At 29.2% G+C, this 21,629-nt stretch overlaps 1 protein-coding gene across 1 annotated transcript; it reads left to right on the plus strand.

Annotated features, from left to right (window-relative positions):
- Window positions 1-8,277: 8,277 nt before the first annotated feature.
- LOC115723345 (protein SIEVE ELEMENT OCCLUSION B) lies at window positions 8,278-11,804 on the plus strand. The gene is made up of 7 exons (XM_030652788.2): window positions 8,278-9,019; window positions 9,204-9,299; window positions 9,381-9,826; window positions 9,934-10,031; window positions 10,136-10,266; window positions 10,356-10,817; window positions 10,938-11,804. Exons 1-7 carry the CDS (start codon window positions 8,789-8,791, stop codon window positions 11,517-11,519), a joined length of 2,046 nt encoding a protein of 681 aa, XP_030508648.2. The 5' UTR covers window positions 8,278-8,788; the 3' UTR covers window positions 11,520-11,804.
- The last annotated feature ends 9,825 nt before the right edge of the window (window positions 11,805-21,629 follow it).

The following is a 21,629-nucleotide window of genomic DNA, read 5'->3' on the forward strand; positions in this document are numbered from 1 at the left end:
ATCCAATCAACAACTTTTATAAAACACAAGTTCTTATCTTAAATTTTTTTTCTTAGAAAATTTGGAGCTAATAAATTGGAGGCTTTTGGTGACAGTATACTCACCTATCAACTCAAAGCCAGCTATATATATATCAACCAAGTGTCAAATGAATTGGATTTTTGGTCACTTTGTGAACATGTGGAAGATTTTTTTTTTCTTATTTCATTTTAGAGAATACTTTCATTACAATAAAGTGATCGAACTAATGACAGTAACATATGAGATTTCCATTGCATAAATGAAAAAATAAATAAATAAAGGATGCCCACAAATTAACAAATAAAGGAATTCGATCGATTCTAAACTGTTCAATCTAAACAAACAAAAAAGTCCATTCTAAACTCCACGTTTTTCCTGTGTATTATAAAAGTTTTAACTTTTTTGCAAGGATGTGTAATTTATTTATTTATTTATTTTGAAAAGGATAAGGGTGTGTAACATGAAAGTTAAATATGTCAAATCACAATATACAGCTAATCACAATTATTTGTACTAATAATAATAATAATTTGTGAATTATATTTTTATGCTATCTAGAACATTTAAACAGTAGGTGATTAATACTAATAAAGAGTGTGTTACAGTCATACAATGGTTTTTATGCTTTTATAACTCTAGATTAACATATGATCTTTAATATTTTAATTAAATAACTAATATAGAAAATGGTTAACTAAGAAGTAAAGTACACGTTGTTGTGTAAATTTTAGCATTGAATGATCGTAAATCGATTTATAATCTTCTATGTATTGCAACTTACAAGATTCACATGAAGAAGAAGAATATCTTCACAATAAAAGAGAAGAGAGAAGTAACACACCACCACTAAGTTGAGGACATGGGCAAGGGCAACTCAGCTTTGGATGACAAATACCTTTGTATATATAATATGAGGATTGCTACTAGCTACCAGTGGTACTTAGCACTTACATGTCGTGTTGCGATTGGTTAGCGATACTCCCTAAAAGTTATTATATTAAATTATATGAGATCCAATACTTAGTTGAATCAATATCGATATTGACATATAAGAGAGTGATAAGCACCTCTAGTGTCATTTAGTATTTCTCGTCTAATATACATAAAATATACGTACAGCTTGATGACTTGCTTTAAATTCGAAAATCAACCTAACAAAGGTTACCCACACCTACGGCAATCAATTAAAGTACAAATGTAAAAGAAAATAAAAAATGGGACTAAATTATAAACAAGAAAAGATAGTTAAATATTAAAATTATAATAAATTTACACAAAACATTAGTTCATGTTTGGCTTCATAATTAAAAAACTATTTTTTGTTTTTAAAAACAGAAAATTATTTTTTGAAAACAATTTGCCTTGTTTGGCCTTATTTTTTGAAAACAATTTTTTAAAAACAAAGTTACAAAAAACAAGAATTTTAAAATCAACAAAATGTTGTTTTCTGTTTTAAATACCAATTCACTTTTAGTCAATATTGTTTTTAAAAAACACTAACCAAACATAACTTGTTTTTAAAAACTTCAAAAACTATTTTTTGTTCTCATTTCTAAAAATAATTTTTTGAAAACAAAAAACAGAAAACAATAGCAAACATGCTCTTAATTTTTTTAATTTATACATTTACATTATCCCTAATTTTTTTCCTTTTTATTGTTTTTTATTTATGAAAGCTTTTACAGAGCTTTTTGTTTTCCATTATATGTCAGTCTTTTTTAATGTTTAGCTAACTATTTTTTATTTTCATTTTGAGTCTTTTTTTTTTTCTTCTCTTTTTTTTTTTCATTTTTTCTTCCTCTTCTCTCTTTTTTTATCCTTTTTTTTTCTCAAACTAATTTTTATCATTATATATAAAAATATATAATAAATATATATTTTTATATCTCTTTTTTTAATAATTTTTAATTCTCACAAAACATTGTTTTATTTTTTATTTTTAAATAAAATATATAAACACTTATTCTATTTATTTTTTTTTTGTCTTTTTTAAATTTTTTTACTATTCACACTCAAACTACATCAAACTATTTTTATTGAATTAATCACATTTTATAAAAAAAATCTTAATTAATTTTTTTTTTTACAACCAATGATTAATATCATTGAAAAACCAAAAAATATTGTACAGGCTAAGAGACTAAACAAAAGTTACAAAGGAAGGATAGTTCTCTAGCCAAACAATTTGTTCATCCATCCGAAGAGCATGCACAGCTAATCCATCTGCAGCCGTATTGGCCATTCGACGAACATGGATTAGGGACACTCTTGGAAATCTGAAGAACAAAATTGCAACATCCTCTAATAAGGAACCAAAGTCATTTAAATGGACATGGCTATTATTAAAAGCAGAAATAACTGTTAAACAATCAGATTCAACAATGTTAATTTCTAATCTTGAAGAAATAATCCAATCCACAGCGACCACAATTGCCATACATTCTGCTTGCAAAACTGAAAAATTTCCTGTAAAAGAAGAAAACAAGGAAATTTTGTATTAATAAAATTGTAGAAAACATAATGTTAATCGTAATAACCAAAAAATAAATCTCATATGTTATAATTGTTATTATATATTATTAAGAGGATGTAATAATAAAAGTGGAAAAATTAATTTTAATTGGAATCGAAGGGATTGTTCCCTTCGGTTAGAATAGCTTTTTTATATATTATAAAATATATATATATATATATTTATGGGTGACTATTCAATGGTTATATTTTTATTGTAACCATATGGTTACATTTTTTTTTAACCTGTAATAGCAGGTTACTAATAGGTAGACTTTCCTTTTTTAGATTTAATTAATTATAATTAACTATTTTCTTAAAATAATTAATTAAATAGACATTCCTTTTTTAGAATTATTTAATTATAATTAACTATTTTCTTAAAATAATTAATTAAATATTTAACAAGACCTCTTTTAGTAATTAATATTTATATTTAAATCCTTACTTGAATTATTTTAATAATTAAGCCATTTAATTATAATATTTACAAAAAAAATTATTTTTTTACAAAAATTAAACTTCTTTTGACACAAATTAAAATTCTCTTCTTATAATAAATTTTCAAATAATTAATTATTTTTAAATAATATTTAATTATTTTGTTACAATTATATGAACTAAGTATGAGGCCTCAAGCTAATCAATCGATAACAAGTGCAGCCATTTTTTTAAAAAAAAAATCCTTCAACTTATTTCATTTTTTACTTTTTAAATATCTAAATAAAAAAAATTAAATAATTATGCGTAATAATTTAAAATTAAGATTACAAATATAATAAAATTTAAATTATGAAATTATATGTGTATAATTTTAAGCTATAAAATTTTAAATAATTTAAGTATAAAAAAATAAATTGCTAAAAGATCCTTATATAGTAATAAATTGTAAAAAATTAATTAATAATTATAATTAATTTAATTTTAAAATATAATTAATCTTAATTAAAGTTTTATAAGGAAATAAATGATCAGGTTACTTTCAGGTTACAAGTTATTTTTTATTTATTTTTATTTAATTTCCAAATTAATCACAACCATTAAATAGTAATCCAATGGCTTAAAAAAATGTAACCATGATGGTTACAATAAAAATGTAACCATTGAAACCTCTTCCATATATTTATATATATACACACATGTGTTAATTTCCTATATTAGAAACATTGACATTAAAATATAGTTTATGTATATTGTCATGTGTAAGTGTATTGTTTAACAATTAATAGAACTGATTATATTGATTAAAAGAAAATCAATTGAAATATCAAACAGAATGGTTAAGAGGACAACTATAACAAATAACTGATGAAATCATAATTGTAATTAAACACATTGAGTATTTAAAACAGAAACTAAGAGGTTTGGAGATGTATAAACAAGAACAAGATACTGAAGTTGCTTTATTAGAATATGATTTGAAGTCTTTATTATTTGTTTGTACAGCTGTTACAAAAGAGCTTCAATTCAAAGTGAGACAATTTATTGGAGCTTAGTATTCCTCCTAACATTGAAAAAAAACTGAGATATATTTTTTTAAAGTAATTTAAAAACTGGTTGGGCAGTAAGTATGGTGAAGCAGCAGAGATGATGTTGCTTGCTACCAGAAAGGTTCAAGTTCTGTGTAAACATTTTGTTTCACAATTTAGGAAAATGATCTAACAAAAAATAATATTTCCCTATCAATGGGGATAGTTGTTTAAGCTTTTAGAATCTCATGTATAGAGCTGAAGCTTCTAATAGATGATTATCAGGCCAAGAGGGTGACATTGAAGGAAAGAGAGGCCAAAGTTTTATCATTTCACTATTCATTTCTGAAAAAAGAACTTATAATGAAGAGCTCATAATGAATTTATAATATAGGACTCATAGTGAAGAACTCAATTAAAAAAATATATGTCTTAAGAATTCTTACCAAACATAGGCTTTGAGAAGCATGCTACAATATCTCCATTTGAATTCCTTAGTATGGCTCCAATCCCAATGGTTCTTGAGCTTTCATCAATAGCTGCATCCACATTTAATTTAAGTTGCCCATATGGAGGGTTGCTCCAATTACTTGCTGAATTGCACGGAGAACAATTAGTAAAACTTCTCTGATTCCATGCCTTTATATGTTCCTCAAATAACCTCTTAATGTTGGAAACAATTTGGGATAATGGTTTTGAAGTCCCACCATGAGTGACATTGTTTCGTTCCTTCCAAATAGACCAGGATGTGAATAGAAATAGCTCGAACTCTGATTTAGATAGTAGCTCAGATGCCTTTAAAATTACCATTTGGAATGACACATTGAATATTACATTTCCAAGGATTGCCATACCTTTCGTATTCTCTCACACCAAAAAATTGCATGTCCATTTGTGTCATCTGAGTAGCCACATAAAGGGCAATTTGAACAAGAACTAACATTCCTTTTATACATTAATTTTTTTAACTGTTACTAAAATAAATTATTTTTCCACACTTTTTCTCATATTTTTTTAATACGCTTTTTATCTCTTGCAAGAAAAATTAAGAGCACTCCTTTTATATGTTTCTCTCTTTTTACATGATTAATAAAAATAGTAATTTTTTTTTATATATATTTTGTAGTTTATTCATATTTTATTTTTGAATCATTTGCATATTTCAATAAGATTGATGTCTTGTTATTTTTCTAATTGATTTATAGTTAACTTTTTATTATTTAATAGTTATTTTTATGTTGTTGTTTAGGTATTCTATAATTATCGTTCTATTATTTTTGTATTTGTTTTGTATAGTCGTTGTTTAGTTTATGTGTATTTTTATATTTTATATTTTTAGTTTATTCTAGATAGTTTTTTTTTTTACATATATACTTTTATTTTGTTATTTTATGTTATTTTTAAGTGGTTTTCAAAATATTTTTTTGTTGACCAATTATTTTTAGTTATTTTTTATTGGGTAAATATCATTTTGGACATTGTGCTTTGCAAAAGTTATCAATTGGACCCTCTGTTTTGTTAAATGGCAAAATAGACCCTGTATTTTCTAAAATGGTACAAATAGGACCCTGAATTGATCTTTTGTCAAAATAAAATTTAATTATAATCCGATCTAAAAGTGTTATGACAAAATTGTTTACATTTTCTGTATTTGTTCGTATTAGGAATTATTTTCAAGTTGATTATATTAGAAAAAAAAAGTTGTCAAAAAAGTATGAATTTGTAACAACAAATTTCATTAAAAAAATATATTAGTACAAAAAGATAAATGAAGTTGTCAAAACTAAGGTGGCATTTGGTAATACTTTTTTAATAAATTTTCTATTTTTAAAATTGGAAAAGTAAAAATACTTTTTTAAAAAACATGTTCTATAAAACTGTTTTCACTTTTAATTTTTTAATTGAGAATCAAAAGTTTAAAAAAAAAAAAAAAAGTCTTTTTCAATATTTTTTTATACAGTTTTTTTTTTCTTAATCAATATTTTGGACTCTAACCAGACTTAGACCCAAATCCACCCCCACGGCTCTGGTAGTGAACTCGGCCTCTGACCCGAAACCGAACCCGACCCTGGACCTAGACCCGACTTAAATAAAATTAAAAAATAAAAATGAAAATGAACTTTATAGAACACACTTTTGTTTTTTGTTTTTAAAAGTAAAAAACAAAAGTGGTTACAGAATGCATTTTTGTTTTTCAAAAACAAAATTTTTAAAAACAAAAATTTTACTTTTATTTTGTGATTAAAAAATTAGAAAATAAAAGTTTTATCAAACGACACCTAAGTAAAAAAAAATCGTAATTCAAAAACATGTTGAGAAGTTGATATTGTTTTCTATATTACAATTAGGTCAATGTTTGTTATTTTTCTAATATTTATAGTTGTCTTTTTGTTGTTTTATAGTTTTTTTTTTTGTTAAGTTGTTTCAGAGTTATTTTTTAATTGTTTTAGTTGTTTAAAAATTTTATTTTATCTTATTGAAACACAATATTTTTGTATTTTAGAATTTTAATACAATATTTTTTGAAAATTTGGTACAACATAAACATAAACATAAATATAAATATGGAAGAAGTTTCAATGGTTACATTTTTATTGTAACCATCATGGGTACATTTTTTTAAGCCATTAGATTACTATTAAATGGTTGTGATTAATTTGGGAATTAAATAAAAATAAATAATAAATAACTTGTAACCTGAAAGTAACCTAATAATTTATTTCCTAATAAAACTTTAATTAAGATTAATTATATTTTAAAATTAAATTAATTATAATTATTAATTAATTTTTTACAATTTATTATTATATAAGGATCTTTTAGCAATTTATTTTTTTGCACTTAAATTATTTAAAATTTTATAGCAAAAATTTTTATAATTTAAAACTATACACATATAATTTCATAATTTAAATTTTATTATACTTATAATCTTAATTTTAAATTATTACACTTAATTATTTAATTTTTTTAATAAAATATTTAAAAAGTAAAAAGTGAAATAAGTTGAAGGATTTTTTAGAAAAAAAAAAATGGCTGCACTTGTTATCGATTGACTAGCTTGAGGCCTCATACTTAGTTCATCTAATTGTAACAAAATAATTAAATGTCATTTAAAAATAATTAATTATTTAAAAATTTATTATAAGAAGTGTTAATTTGTGTCAAAAGAAATTTAATTTTTGTAAAAAAATAAATTTTATTGTAAATATTATAATTAAATGGTTTAATTATAAAAATAATTAGAGTAAGGATTTAAATATAAATATTAATTGCTAAAAGAGGTCTTTTTAAATATTTAATTAATTATTTTGAAAAAATAGTTAATTATAATATATAAACGCTTAAATAAAAAAAAAAAAAATTAAAACAAATAGTGGCCATAGGTGGGTGTGTGTGTCTTGGAGGTCCTGGGTTCGAGTCCCATGTAAAACATGATTGTAATATATAAACGCTTAAATCAAAAAAAAAAAATTAATTTTAAAAAATGAATGTCTACCTATTAATAAACTGCTATTACAGGTCAAAGAAAAATGTAACCATATGGTTACAATAAAAATATAACCATTGAATAGTCACTCATATAAATATATATATTATAGTAAAAATGTAAAAATAGAAAAAAAAAAAAATAACTATTTTTGTAAGACCTAAAATTTTAAAATTTGCATATTCCTTCCTACCCCTTATCTTATGCTGGGTCCGCATATTCTTTAATTTCGATTTCTTCACAAGAGTATTTATATATTTTTGTATTATTATTTAGGGAAGTTAATATTGTAACTTTTCATCTCATTTTTTTAACTTTTCTCAGGTACCATATAAAGAAAATAAAGAGATTATAAAATTTTGTATTTTTATATTCAAAAAAATATAAGGTACTTTTTTATAAAAAAAATTATATTTTTGTATTTTTATAATTTTTTTTTTATAAAAACAATACGAAAACAATAAGAAAACTAAATAAAAGTAATATAAAAATAACATCAAAATAATAACAAAAAATAACATACATATGACAAAAAATTAACAAATGTAAAACATAAAAAGATAGTATTTTTTTTAAATAAAATAAAAAAATGGTAACAATATTTAAAATGCTATTAGATCGTATTTTTTAATTTTTGTTTTATTAGTTTGTATTTTTACAAATAAATAAATTGACTCTACAAAAGACCTTGAATTCTGATGGGAGTTAAAGAGAATGAAAACAGGAATAATAAATAAGCTCGTAACTACTTTTCTTTTTTCTTTTTCTCACTCTCTTTCCCATTGATGAGATAACCCAATAAAACTTTTACAGAAAAAAAATAAAGAAAATAAAACCCTACTCTCTCTCCCCTACACCTGAGTAATTTGCATAAAGCAACATATAATTTTTTCTTTTTTAAATCGGTCATGTAACCACATAAAAATTGCAGTGGAAGGATTGGCCCACACTACACGTTCAAGAACTCTCGATTTTTTATCTTTCTTTTCAATATACTTGTTTTTCTTTTCCTTTTAATAAATTTCCTTTTGCGATGTAAATATTTCCACCACAAATTTCAACAGTAAAAGATAATTAAGAAGAAATTGCATAACAGTGAGAAAGAGGCCAATTCAAGGCTATAAATATGCATGTGCACTCTCTTCTTAAATACAAAACCAACTCATCAAGGGTTGTTTAATGCCTTAGCCATCTCTCTAGTTTATATATATATATAGCTTAAATTATTGTTTGCTAGCTTCTCTAATTACTTAACACACACAAACACACACTAGATCTCTCTGTTTTGATCTTGAAAATGTTGAGCCTAGCTCAAAATGTCGTTTCCAAAGTGGGGATTGTCGTTTCAGGAGAGCAACAACGCATCGAAGGCGAGGTCAGCTTGTTCTCCATGTCCGATAAGAAGATTACTGACCTTATCTACGCTACTCATGTCCACGCCGATGACACATTCGACGAAGACTCACTTTTTGTCATCGTCGAAAATATTCTCACTCGTGCAACTCAGTCCATTGAAAAACTTGTTCAGGTATATATATATATTGTTTAGAAAATCTAATTTATAATTTTTAAAGTAACAAATAACTTAATATTTATGTGCCAAATCGAGAAAGCTGGATATATTATATATTAAAACTAATTATGTGAAAAGTAAAATGTTTTTATTTTATTATATTTATTTATTATTTTTTCTTTTTTGGTTGGTTTTGCAGGGAAGCCAAGTTCATCTGGAGAACATAGAAGACAGAGCCCCTGCAAAAGCTAACTTCAATGTTCCCTTATGCACCCTCAAGTCGATCAATAGCGAGGTATATTCATACATCCATATGTTCATATATATATATATTTCTTTGAATAACAGACTATAATAGTATTGTGTGGATTTCCAGCTGTGTTGCAAGGCTCCGGGAGAGGCAACAGCCCATAAAACAACACTGTCGATTCTGAACAAGCTATCAAACTATTCATGGGAAGCAAAGGCAGTGTTGGCACTGGCTGCTTTGGCCTTAGAATTTGGAGATTTCTGGCTTTTGGCTCAGCTATACCAGTCCGATCCTTTGGCCAAACAATTGGCCATTCTCAAAAGAGTGCCTACTCTCATCAAGCCATCTGAGCTTCCAAAACGCCGCCAAGCTATTCTTGAGCTTAGCAATCTCATCAAAACCACTATGCGAGTCATAGCAATCTTTGATGAGTTTGAGAAGCTCTCTGTTTATGACCATAAAGACATCCCTGGCTTGACTACTGCTTTGGACCATTTGCCTGTCGACGTTTATTGGTCTATTCTTACTATTACAGCTTGTGCTACTAAGGTTTCTATTCTCATCAGTGATGAGTAAGTAGCTCAAAAACAGATCAACACCAATTCTACATTAGTTAATCACTCCTTACTTTTGCCAAGTTTAAACATTTTTTGCTTTTCATTATTGTGATTTTGAACAGACCGGATAGGCCTCATGATTTGTCCCCTTATGCTCAAAAAATCCATTACATTCTCAACCAGCTTAATATGCAGCTCACTATCTGCAGAAGACAGCTAGGTATGTACATTTTGCTCATTAAATTTTCTCTATATAAATATATATATATATATATATATATATTTATATAGACCTTTAATAACAGAATTTTGTACTTGAAACAGAGGAGGCAGAGGCTTACAGAAAAATCAAAAAGATCATGCGAACCCCAACTGAAATCATGGAGATTTTCAAGGCCTTGATCTTCCAGAAGAACAATGTGCAGCCACTTATTGATGGTTCCACAAACAAAACGGTAATTTTCTTTTTCTTTGTACACATTTAGATCTTTCACTTTGCTTAGTTTATTTAATTAACCTTATTCCTTGAATGTTATTATAAAAGGTGACAATCGAAGTACTAAGGAAGAAAACAGTGTTCATGTTCTTCTCGAGCCTTGATATCACAGACGACGACATCACTATCCTCAAACCTACTTACGACATAATTACAAAGAAAGATACAAACTACGCAATCGTTTGGATTCCAATTGTGGAACAATGGACAGAGGAGCTGAAGAAGAAGTACGAGATTTTGAGATCAAAGATGCCATGGTACAGTTTGCAGCTATTTACTCCGATTTCAGGGATAAAGTTCATTAAGGAAGAGTGGCAATTCCAGGGCAAGCCTATGCTGGTGGTGACCAACCCACAAGGGAAAGTGGAGAACCTCAATGCTTTTCATCTTATTAGAGTTTGGGGTCTTAAGGCCTTTCCTTTCAACAAGAAAGCTGGGGAAGATATGGACAGAGAATTTCACTGGATTGGTCCAGTTGTCAACAACATCCACCCAACTATCGAGACTTGGGTAAAGTTTATTATTTTATTTCAGTATCACTACTTTCCCTACTTTGTGTCATTATTTGTGGTTTTACTAACTTTGAAGAAAAATGTTACACAGAGATATTAATTAATTGATCATGAACAGGTGAAAGAGGAAAAGTATATCTTCTTCTATGGTGGAAAAGACAACGATTTGATCCAGACATTCACGAAGAAAGTCACAGCCCTCGTGAACGATCCTTTCCTCAAGGAAGCAAAGATCAACATCGAACTGTTTTGCGTAGGAAAGACAGCCAAAGGAGGAGAAGACCACGGCATTCTAGGGCGGTTCTGGACTGGAATCGAGAGCTTGTTCTTCACCAAGGCTAACAAGGACGTTGACCCAGTAACTCTAGAGATCCAAAAGCTTCTTTCTTACAAGAACGAGAGTGCATGGGCTGTTCTCAGCAAAGGATCTTCGGTGGTCACCACAGGCCATGGCTCGGCCATACTTAAGGTCATTGAGGAGTTTGAACTGTGGAAGGAAACCATTAAGGTTAAGGGTTTCGAGGTAGCTTTCAAGGAACATTACACTAAGGTCACTCAAACTGTTCGCCACTGTTGCCGTCTTGATGTCCCTGTTGTCGCCGGGAAAGCTCCGGATAGGATGAAATGCCCAGAATGCCCCCGGGTGATGGAGACTTACGTCAGTTACAAGTGTTGCCACGTCGATGGACCACATCACTAATTAAGATACTTAATATTCTATCTCTAATCGCGTGGCTGTCTCTCTTTCTAGGGGTCATTGTTGTTAATCCGATGGTGAGAATTGTGTTTTGAGTTGTGTCTGGTTTTGGTTTTAGTGTATAATAATGGGCAATAGATTGCTTGCCATACGCGTGGTGGTGGTCTATTCATCTATTGCCCTCGGAATCTTGATATTTTGTGTTTTATGTTTCGGAAACATGGTCCCAATATATATATGTACCTAACTTATTTTATGTTAAATAAGTATGAAAGGTTTGTTTTTGTTTTTTTGGTATTTTATTTGTTTACATCCACTAGCATATAGAAATATGTTCGAATCCTATATTACAAATACATATGATAGAGTATTGTTATTGAGTAGCAGGTGTCTAACATTTTTTTAAAGGTAACATCTTACAATTAGTTAACGATATTCTCTAAAGTTATAACCTTAAATTATATGGAATTTGATACTTAATTGTACCAATAGAGATATGACACCAAAGATAGCGATAAGCACCATTGGTACCTTTTAGCACAGAAATGCTACAAGGCACTATCGGTGCCTAGAACCCTCCTCTGTGTCATACCGCTATTAGTGTAATTAAGTATCACAACGTATAAAACTTAAGACAATAAATTTTAGGGAATATTTTTAACAAATCATAGAGCGTCAACCATAGAAAGTAACAGGTACCAGTAGTGCCTAATAACATTGCTTCTTTTAGCAGTATGCTAACCTCGAAACTTTCCCTAGTGACGTGGACATCAATGTTTGACATATGATAAGAAAGATAATATCTCAGAGTTGAGTAGTCCGGAGTCATAGCAGTCGACTTGAGAGGGGTCTCTAGCCCTACGCCCAAGTTGACTTTGGGAATTCTACAATAGGTGTTCGGATTTTGATAAGTCATTTCGAACTCATTATCTTTTAGTATTCTGTACTATGAACACATGAAGCAACCAAGTCCAGGCCCTGGGAGTAGAAAATACACGATCCAAGACTTCGAAAGTCAACCTGGGCACCTAGAGTTTCACCCATCGCCCAAGTTGACAACCCCAACTAGGGTTTTAGTTTTCGGGAACGTCTTAGTACAAATGGGTCAAACTTTACATTAAAACATGAACTAGACATACCACGAACATATTTGAGGCATCATAATCAAATTCAAAGAACTTTCATTTTTGAGCACCTGGACACTCGATGCTCAGGCACCCTAGCGCCTAGGTTGACAATCTGTCATCTAGGCCACTTCCAAGCATCAGATCAAAAATTCGACTCTGCATCTTCTTCGTATTCATCAAAAATAGGGAAACAAGTGATTTCAAGGAAGAAACAACTCATACTGGTTGCCAGAACAAGGGACCAGCGCCAAGGGTTACACCTAGTGCTAGCCTAGCGCCCAGGTTGATATTTTGTAACCTAAGCTGATTCTAAGGAGTTTTTTAAAAAATGATTCAGGGAATATTCTCCGTTTTCAGCAAAGATTAAGATTCAATTATTTTTGGGGATCAAATGGAATTTCCAGGTGGCCTAAAATTAGACTCAGTGCCCAGGTTCACAGCTGGCATTGGGCCCAACGCCCAGATTGACATATTGCCAACTTGGGCCATTTTCAATGATTTTCTTGAAAAATTGTCTCGGACATATTTTTCGTCAACAAAAATAACGAAGACACAAAAAACTCGAGGAGAAAACCACAATTCCAAAGGCATCAAAATTGAGCTCAGTGGCCAAGTTGACAATAAACCTGGGGTGTTGGTTTCGATCACTCAAATGTCAATTCTACTCCGAGCATTCTCTCCGAAATAGTTAAAAATGGGACAGGAGACCTCGTCCTTAAGTTCAAGAACCTTGGAAATGCCAAAACAACATCCTAGAAGCTCCGAAATAAGCACCCATCGCTCAAGTTAACAAATAGCCTGGTGCGCTGGGTTCTACTTATCCGATTCTAATTCTGTCGCGACCGATCATTTAGTTTTTTACAATAACTAAGAGCCATGAAGTCACAAGATTCAAATTCACAACTTCATATTTTTACTTTTCCGACAAGGTTATTTACGCATAAATCGGGTAGTTTTGAGTCTCTCGTTTCTGCACAATAGCAACATCTATGAGAATTGGTGATTAACTTCACCAAAACTCAAAAATGGACTAACTGGTGTCAAAATATCACTCAGTGTTGTCAATTTTAATACGCAAGTGCACGTATCGTTGTTCAAGTAATAAACTCACACGAGTGAGGTCGAACCTCAGGGAATTGAACTGAATACCACTAAATTAGACTTATGATTCTATTTGGCAGATAAATAATTTTGATAGAGTTTAAAATAAAGAAAAACAAGAAAATTAAAGAAAGCAATAAAGGTGTTTAATCAAGGATGAGAAATTAAGGAAACGAATCCTGCTGTTTCAATTACCCAATTATTAATGCTAATTATTATTCCTCTTTCTTTATGTGAATGACATATTATAAAATTAACCTAACTCTTTTCAGATCTTTTAGGCCCTAAATCACATGTTATTTAATCATCTCTGAACTAGACTAACATGTAATCAACATTAAGCAATAATCTAATTGTCACAAAGGCTATGCAAATACTTTCATTTCACATCAAAACCTAGTTTATCCAATTTTAACATTCCCAATTCTCACTTTTCAGATGTTGAATTGAGATCATAAAACATGTAAAAGGTGATCAATCTTAAACATGTAATTAAACACAAATATGAATAAATTCACAATTAAGAAAGGAGAAATAGCAATTATCATTAACCAAAAGTAATTTCAATCGACATTCATCATCTCCCTAAATAGGAGTTTAGTTCATAAAATCCATAATAACATCCATAATCAAATCTAAATCAGAAATTAACATAGAAATTAAGAGTTTAAGGAAGAACTAGTTGGTGATTGCGTTCCAGATCGTCATAATTTCTTCCTTTGCCTCCTTCTTTCACTTTTGGGTCCCATTTCTGCCTCCCTTCCTCCTAAAACACGAGCCCCTTAATTAGAAATTAGAGTTTCTAACTCTGAATGGTGAAAGTCCAAAACTGCCCAAAATTCCTGTGTTTTGCCCATAGTCGCGACTACATAAAGCCTAGTCGCGACCATAGGAAAAATACCAAAATCAATCTCTCTGCCTGCTCCGTAGCCGCGACCATAGTCGCGACCATGAAAAAGGATCGCGACCATAGAAAATGGTGGTCGCGACTACTGAAGCAAATTTGACAACTTCAGCATCTTTTAGTAAAATATGCATAACTTTCACATACGAACTCCAAATGAGTTGAATCAAGATGCGTTGGAAAGAAGAAAAAGAAACCTAAAGATTCTATATTTTGATTTTTTCCAAAATCTGATCAGAAGATAGTCAAATTTAGGCTTGAAGTTTCAGCTTTATTTTCTTACAAAATTTTCTCTATACTATAGATTGTTGTTTTCCGAAATTCGATCAATTGATATATTCCAAGTGTGAAATCTGAAACCAAAGAAAACAAGCGTAATTCTATTTCAAAAAGAATAACAAAGAAAGAAAACAACTATAAAAAGTGACCCGAAACGTAGGCTATAAGTAGCCTAACACTTAGGCATCAAAAGATACATTCTCGGTGCGTTTTCCCACTCATCCAGCGTCCAGGTTGACCTCACATGTCAACCTCGGCGCTGGGCCTAGAACAACCTTCAGTAAAATGGCCATAAATCACTCAATATCGATCTGATTGACGCAATTAAACTTGTGTTTTGAAGCTATTTCATTTCTATTTTAGTTAGGGTTATATGTATAATAATTTTAAATTATAGGGAATTTTGCTCAAATATATCAATAATTTAAGAGCAAAAAATTCAATTACTAAATGAACATTATTTAGTAACTAATTACAAAAATTAATTGATAATTATAATTAATTTAATATAAAATAAAAATAATCTTAATTAAGATGTATAAGAAAACAAAATATATTAATAAATAAAATAAAATCAGGTTACATGTGAGTTATTAATTATTTTTATTTAATTTTTAAATAAATTACAACCAATAATGATCCAATTAATGTAACTATCATGATTACATATTTGATGTGATCATTAAAATATTTTTCATATAAATATATATAATTATTATTAAAAACGACTTTAAATTTTTTTAGTTTCTATTTGTTGTTAAAATAATTATATTGTAAGCGGTGGTTTAGTTGAGTTAATCATTTTTATTTAGTAAAAATTAATAATAAATGGAAAGTAACTAAAGAAAAGGAAATTGACCCCTTTTTTTTTAATGCATTGAGTATTCTACTCATAGTAACATATTCATTTTAATAGTTTCAAGTTAAATAAGGGTAAATACTATTTTGAACCCTGTGTTTTGCAAAAGTTATAGATTGGACCCTGTGTTTTGTTAAATGACAAAATGGACCCTGTATTTTCTAAAATAGTAAAAATAGGAACCTGAGCTTAATTTTTGACAACTTTTTTTTTTAATACAACCAACTTGAAGACAATGTTTAATACGAACAGATACAAAAAATGTAAACAGTTTTGTCATAGCACTTTTAGATCGGATTATAATTAAACTTTATTTTGAGAAAAAATTAATTCAGGGTCCTATTTGTACTATTTTAGAAAATACAGGGTCCATTTTGTCATTTAACAAAACACAAGGTCCAATTAGTAACTTTTGTAAAACAGAGGGTCCAAAATGGTATTTACCTTATAAATAATTAATGTGAAATAGTAGGTTCTCTATGCTGTGTCAAATTTGCATTGAAAAAAAAAAAAGAAATAATGGTTCTCTCCAATAAATTAGAAGAACTTTTTCGTAAAATCTTGCCTACTAAACAGTTTCTATTATAACAAAAAACAAAAAGGACAATATATAAGATGGGTAGAAGAAGTTGTGAAATTCGACTCGATCCATGATCTCATGTAAGTACAATTAAGATAAAGAAAATTACAAAATATAAATAAAATTAGAAAACAACATATACATATGTATTTGAGTTTGAGGTGGGGTGGGGGGTTAGGGCCACCTTCAGCTTGTAAGTACCTCCGCCTCTGCATGCGATGATATTTAAAACTTTTTAAATTATACATGAAATAAATTATCTCTTTTATTCAATGATAATTATCTCTTTCATATATATATTTAATAATATAAGAAGTAATTACGTGTAACTAAAAAAAATTAAATAGTCTTTCTTGTTTATTTAGACATCATTTTACCTTATTGTGATTCTTCTTTCATTGATGAAATGAGTCATCTTTTGTAATTTGTTATCTCTATATACCCTACCGGATATTAAAAATAAAATATTTCATATTTAGAAGAAAATAAAAGAAAAAAATAATTACTTGTTAATTCATATATCACAAACGAAAACAAATCAACTTTAGGGCGTGCCTTTAATTATATTAAATCCTCTTTATTTTTGGTGTATGGATCAATTACAAAATAATATTTAAGTTGTATTATAATCAAAACAAAAAAAAAAAATAGATCTTATAATCCAAACACACATTAATAAAGTCTAATATAGATATTCTTAGAGAAATAAAAATTTGATAACAATGACTACTTATATTACTTGAAACACACATATATATAATCATATAAAATAATAAACCACCAAAAAAATATTCAAATATAAGTTATAGTCAATCAGTTAAAAATAAAATAGAAACCCCTATTGCAACTAGTGTTGTAACCTAAATCGCAACAAAAAAAATCGTATAGAAACTCCTATTGTAACTAGCGCTGCAACCACTTTAGAAACCCAAACCGTAAATTTGAAAAAAAAAAAAATTAAAAAACAGTATTTAGGGTAATTCCCCTAAAAATAATTATACAAATTTACTAATAATTGATTTAATATTAATGTATAACAATATAAAAATATATTACATAATTGATCAAAAATGTATTACATAATTGATCAAATATATAATGAATTTAATAATAGTTACAAACACTACAACAAAAATGGTTTTTTTCGACATTTTTAAACAGTCGTTTAAAGTATTCCTATCTGTTACTATGACCGTCGCCTATATGACCGTCGCAAAACGGGTAAAATAGGCGACGGTTAAAAACTGTCGCTAATGTGGACTTCCCGACGGTTTAAAACTGTCACCTATAACAGAGTATCAGTAAAAATTATCGCCTATAGTATAGGGCACAGTTTAAAACCGTTGCCTATACCCTGTTATAGGTGACAGTTTTAAACCGTCAGGAATATAAAAAAGAGAAAAAAATATAAATTTTTTTGCCATTAATGGCAGAAAAATCTGTATTTTTCCCCATTTTTTCCTACATTAGTTTTATAATTTTATCTAAATTAAAATAAAACAACTAATTAATTTTGTTACAATAACAACTAACTTCAAAACACATTAAATGTATACAATAAAAATAAATATATAATAAATAAAAAAAGTATATAAATAAATAAATGTATTTATATCGAGCTCGGAGTGAGAGAAATAGAGAGAGTGAGACAGACGAGAGGCAGTGGTAGTCCGACATATGAGACGGAGATGAGAGGGACACCGACGGGAGGTGGTGGTAGTCTGATGTATGTAACGTAGAGCAGAGGGAGACTGACAGAAGGAAGGGTGGGTGGAGATCGATGGACGAGAGAGACAAGAAGAAAGGGAGATCAAGAGAGGGAGGAAGACGGTAAGAGAAGAGGGCGATGGTGAGGAGGCGTGGGTGGGGTTTTGGAGAGTTAAGATTTTCATTTTAGGGTATGGGAAATAGAGAAAAAATAAGTGGGTATGTGAGAAATAAAAAAAGGTAGGTGGACATGTAAGAAATGTGGCGAGAAATAAAAGATTTACATAATTTTAAGTATTTAAATTTCTTTATATAAAACATTTACATAATTTTTATTTTTAAATATATATAGCAATATTATAAAATTAATAAAAAATATTCTGTTAATTAATAATATTATTTTTTAGTTGAGTTATACGACACAATGAGATTTTTTTTAATGATTTTTTGTTTATTTTTTATCTTATATTTAGTTAAAAAAAATAAAAAATTAGAGAATATTTAGGGTGCTAAATATTTTTTTAATTAATTAATCAATTAATATTTATGAACATAATAAAAAATTGAAAAAATGAGAAAAAAGATAGTAGTACTATTTAGAGCGATTTAAGACTTCCACGGTCATCACTTCTTATATTTCTTATTTATATATATATTTATATATTGATATATAGATTTTTTGCTGTGTATTTTTGTTTATAAATTTTTTTAGAACAATTTAAACATAAAAATTGAAGTATAAATTTAATTTTAAAAAAATAAAGGTAAATGTTGTAACCATTTTTATTTCTTGTTTTGTAATTTAAATGAGGGGAAAAAAAGTAAAGTGGGATTGAGGCAAAAACAAGTGGCCAGAAAAAATAAATTAATATAATGAAGAATAGTACAAAATGTACATTATTAAAACATACATTGAAAATTCTTTTCAATGGAAAAAAAAAATCATATATTTAAATAGATTATAAAAATAATTTATTTCTTTTAGTGGTATTATCAACCTTCTATTGCAACTTTTTACTCACTCTCCGTGCCTGAAAATACATGTAAGAATTTTTTTTTTTCAATTTATTTTTTCATGGCAGTGTTTCTTATACTTACAATATTATTCTTGTAATTTTTTGAAAAATTTCAAATAGTTTAAAGTATCAAAAATACATTTGAAATTTTTTAACAAGCATGGTAAATTAGAATATCGGAAATTCTGTTTTCAGTGGTATTGTAAACTATTTAAAAATTTTTAAAAATTTATAGGAATAATACCATAACATAACGAATACCACTATAATTTTTTTTATTTATTTTCTTAGAAAAATATTCTGATATGTGACTTTAAACGTAGAAGTTGTACTATAAAGTTGTAATTAACACTTATCTTTAAATTTTTAATCTTACTTTAAATGTTAAAAGATAAAATTAGGTTTACCAAAAATAAAAATATTTTTACTTTTCATTGAATTCTATAAAGATGTGGTATTGAGCGCGCTCTTGGGCTGAACACGGTAGTGGGTAACATTAATTACTTGGAGCTCCCGTTGTTTCGGAACCGTAATAAATATGCAGAGTTCAATTTCATTCTCGATAACCTTGTATCAAAACTGCATGGGTGGAAGTTGAAATCCTTGTCTAAAGCTGGTCGTGCTACTTTGATAAAATCGGTGGGGCTTTCTTTACCAGTCTATGCTATGCAAACTACGAAGTTATCCAAGAAACTTACAGCTAAAATCGATGGCATGGTTAGAGATTTTTGGTGGGGCTGCGAGCAAGGCAACCGTGGTATCTACTTAAAGGCATGGGATCAATTGTATCTTCCTAAGTCTCGTGGTGGGCTTAGATTCAGGAGAACTTTGGAAATGAATTAGGCCTTTCTTGCTAAATAGAGTTGGGCTCTCCTTACTGAGGACCAATCTTTGTGTTGTAAGGTTTTAAGTGCTAAGTATCTAAAAGGTAGACCTTTCTTGAAGTGTTCGTCGAAGAACTCGGATTCGTGGTTCTGGAAGAATGTTGTGAAGTCGAGAGAAATTCTTATGAAAGGAGCTTGTAAACTCATATCGGATGGACATGATACAAACATTTGGGAAGATATGTAGGTTATTCATGGTCGGGACGTCTATCCTCATCCTATTAACAGGCGACGTGAGGGATTGGAGAAAGTAACAGATTTACTGACAGACAATGGCAATTGGGATGTTGCCAAACTCCTAAACATGTTTAACCTGGAGACAACCAATAGTATCATTGAAGGCGGTAGGCCTAGGGGTTAAGGTAGTGATAAGTGGATTTGGACTAAGGAATCAAATGGTCATTTTCTACTAAATCTGCCTATCTAGCTCAGGCATTGGATCGTGCTCCTCCTAGTGACGTTGCTCCCACTTTATGGAATAAACTTTGGAACTCTAGAATCTTAGAGCGTCACAAGGTCCTTTGGTGGAATATTCTCTCAAATGCCTTACCTATTAGGGCCGCTCTTGCTAGAAGGATGCATATTGAGGATGTGTCTTGCCCTATTTGTGGTGAGGGAGAGGAAATAATGGAACATCTTTTCCTCTATTGCAACCTTGCTTTTTACCTCTGAAGGTCCTCCCCCTGGGGTGTGATGCCAGTGCGAAATTCTGGGGCCCGAATGTGGGATTGGGTCAAATTCCTATGGAGCCTGAAGGAAAAAGGGGTGGAGATCCAAGATTTGTTTCTGTATGCTTCAATTGTAGTGGATACAATATGGAAAACCCGTAACGAGACAATTCACAATAATTCTATATGTAATATTAAGCATTGTATTGACTCTATTTCTATATGTTACGCAGATTTTAGTTCTTGTCTGTTTCCTTCGCCGATGACAGTTGTGACTCCTATTTGGTCTCCCACTCTAGAAGATTGGGTCAAAATCAACAGTGACGTTAAAATTGGTTGTGACTCAATGTGCGTGTTGGCTTTGGCTAGAGACCACACAGAGTCAGTTTTGTGGGTGGCTATCAACATGCTCAACTTCTCTGACCCACTCATTGGAGAAGCAACGACCTATTTGTTAGCCCTAGAATCAGCGATCCTTTGGAAGCATTCGTTTGTGATAATTGAGAGTGATTCTGAGACGTTGAAGGGGACTTGTTCTATTTGGAGTAATGGTAACTACGTGCTTCAATGTAAAAATCTTTCAAACCTTTTGATCAGTTGTAAATTTTCGTTTATTTCTAGACTGTGTAATTTTGCGGCCCATAATGTGGCTAAGTGGGCTTTTGCCAATAATGTAACTGGTATGGTCGATCGGTCTTCCATACCAGATAAATTATTATGTAATGACCATGAAATTTAACGTTTTCGAGTTTTAATATATCTACGCATTTTATTTAAAAAAAAATTGTATAAAAAGAACAATATACTTCATATTAGAAAAATATATTATTTTTTAGAATTTTTTGTCGTCTTTTCTTCTTTTTAAAAAGTTCTTCTGTGATTTTAAAAATGTACCCTCTTTCCAAATAGTGTGTCGAAATTTGAGTGGTTGGAATTTATCCAATTTAATTCTATAATTTTGTTTTCGGAAAAAATCACAATGCAATTC

Source organism: Cannabis sativa, chromosome 9, assembly GCF_029168945.1.
Source record: "Cannabis sativa cultivar Pink pepper isolate KNU-18-1 chromosome 9, ASM2916894v1, whole genome shotgun sequence".
Taxonomy (NCBI): Eukaryota; Viridiplantae; Streptophyta; class Magnoliopsida; order Rosales; family Cannabaceae; genus Cannabis; species Cannabis sativa.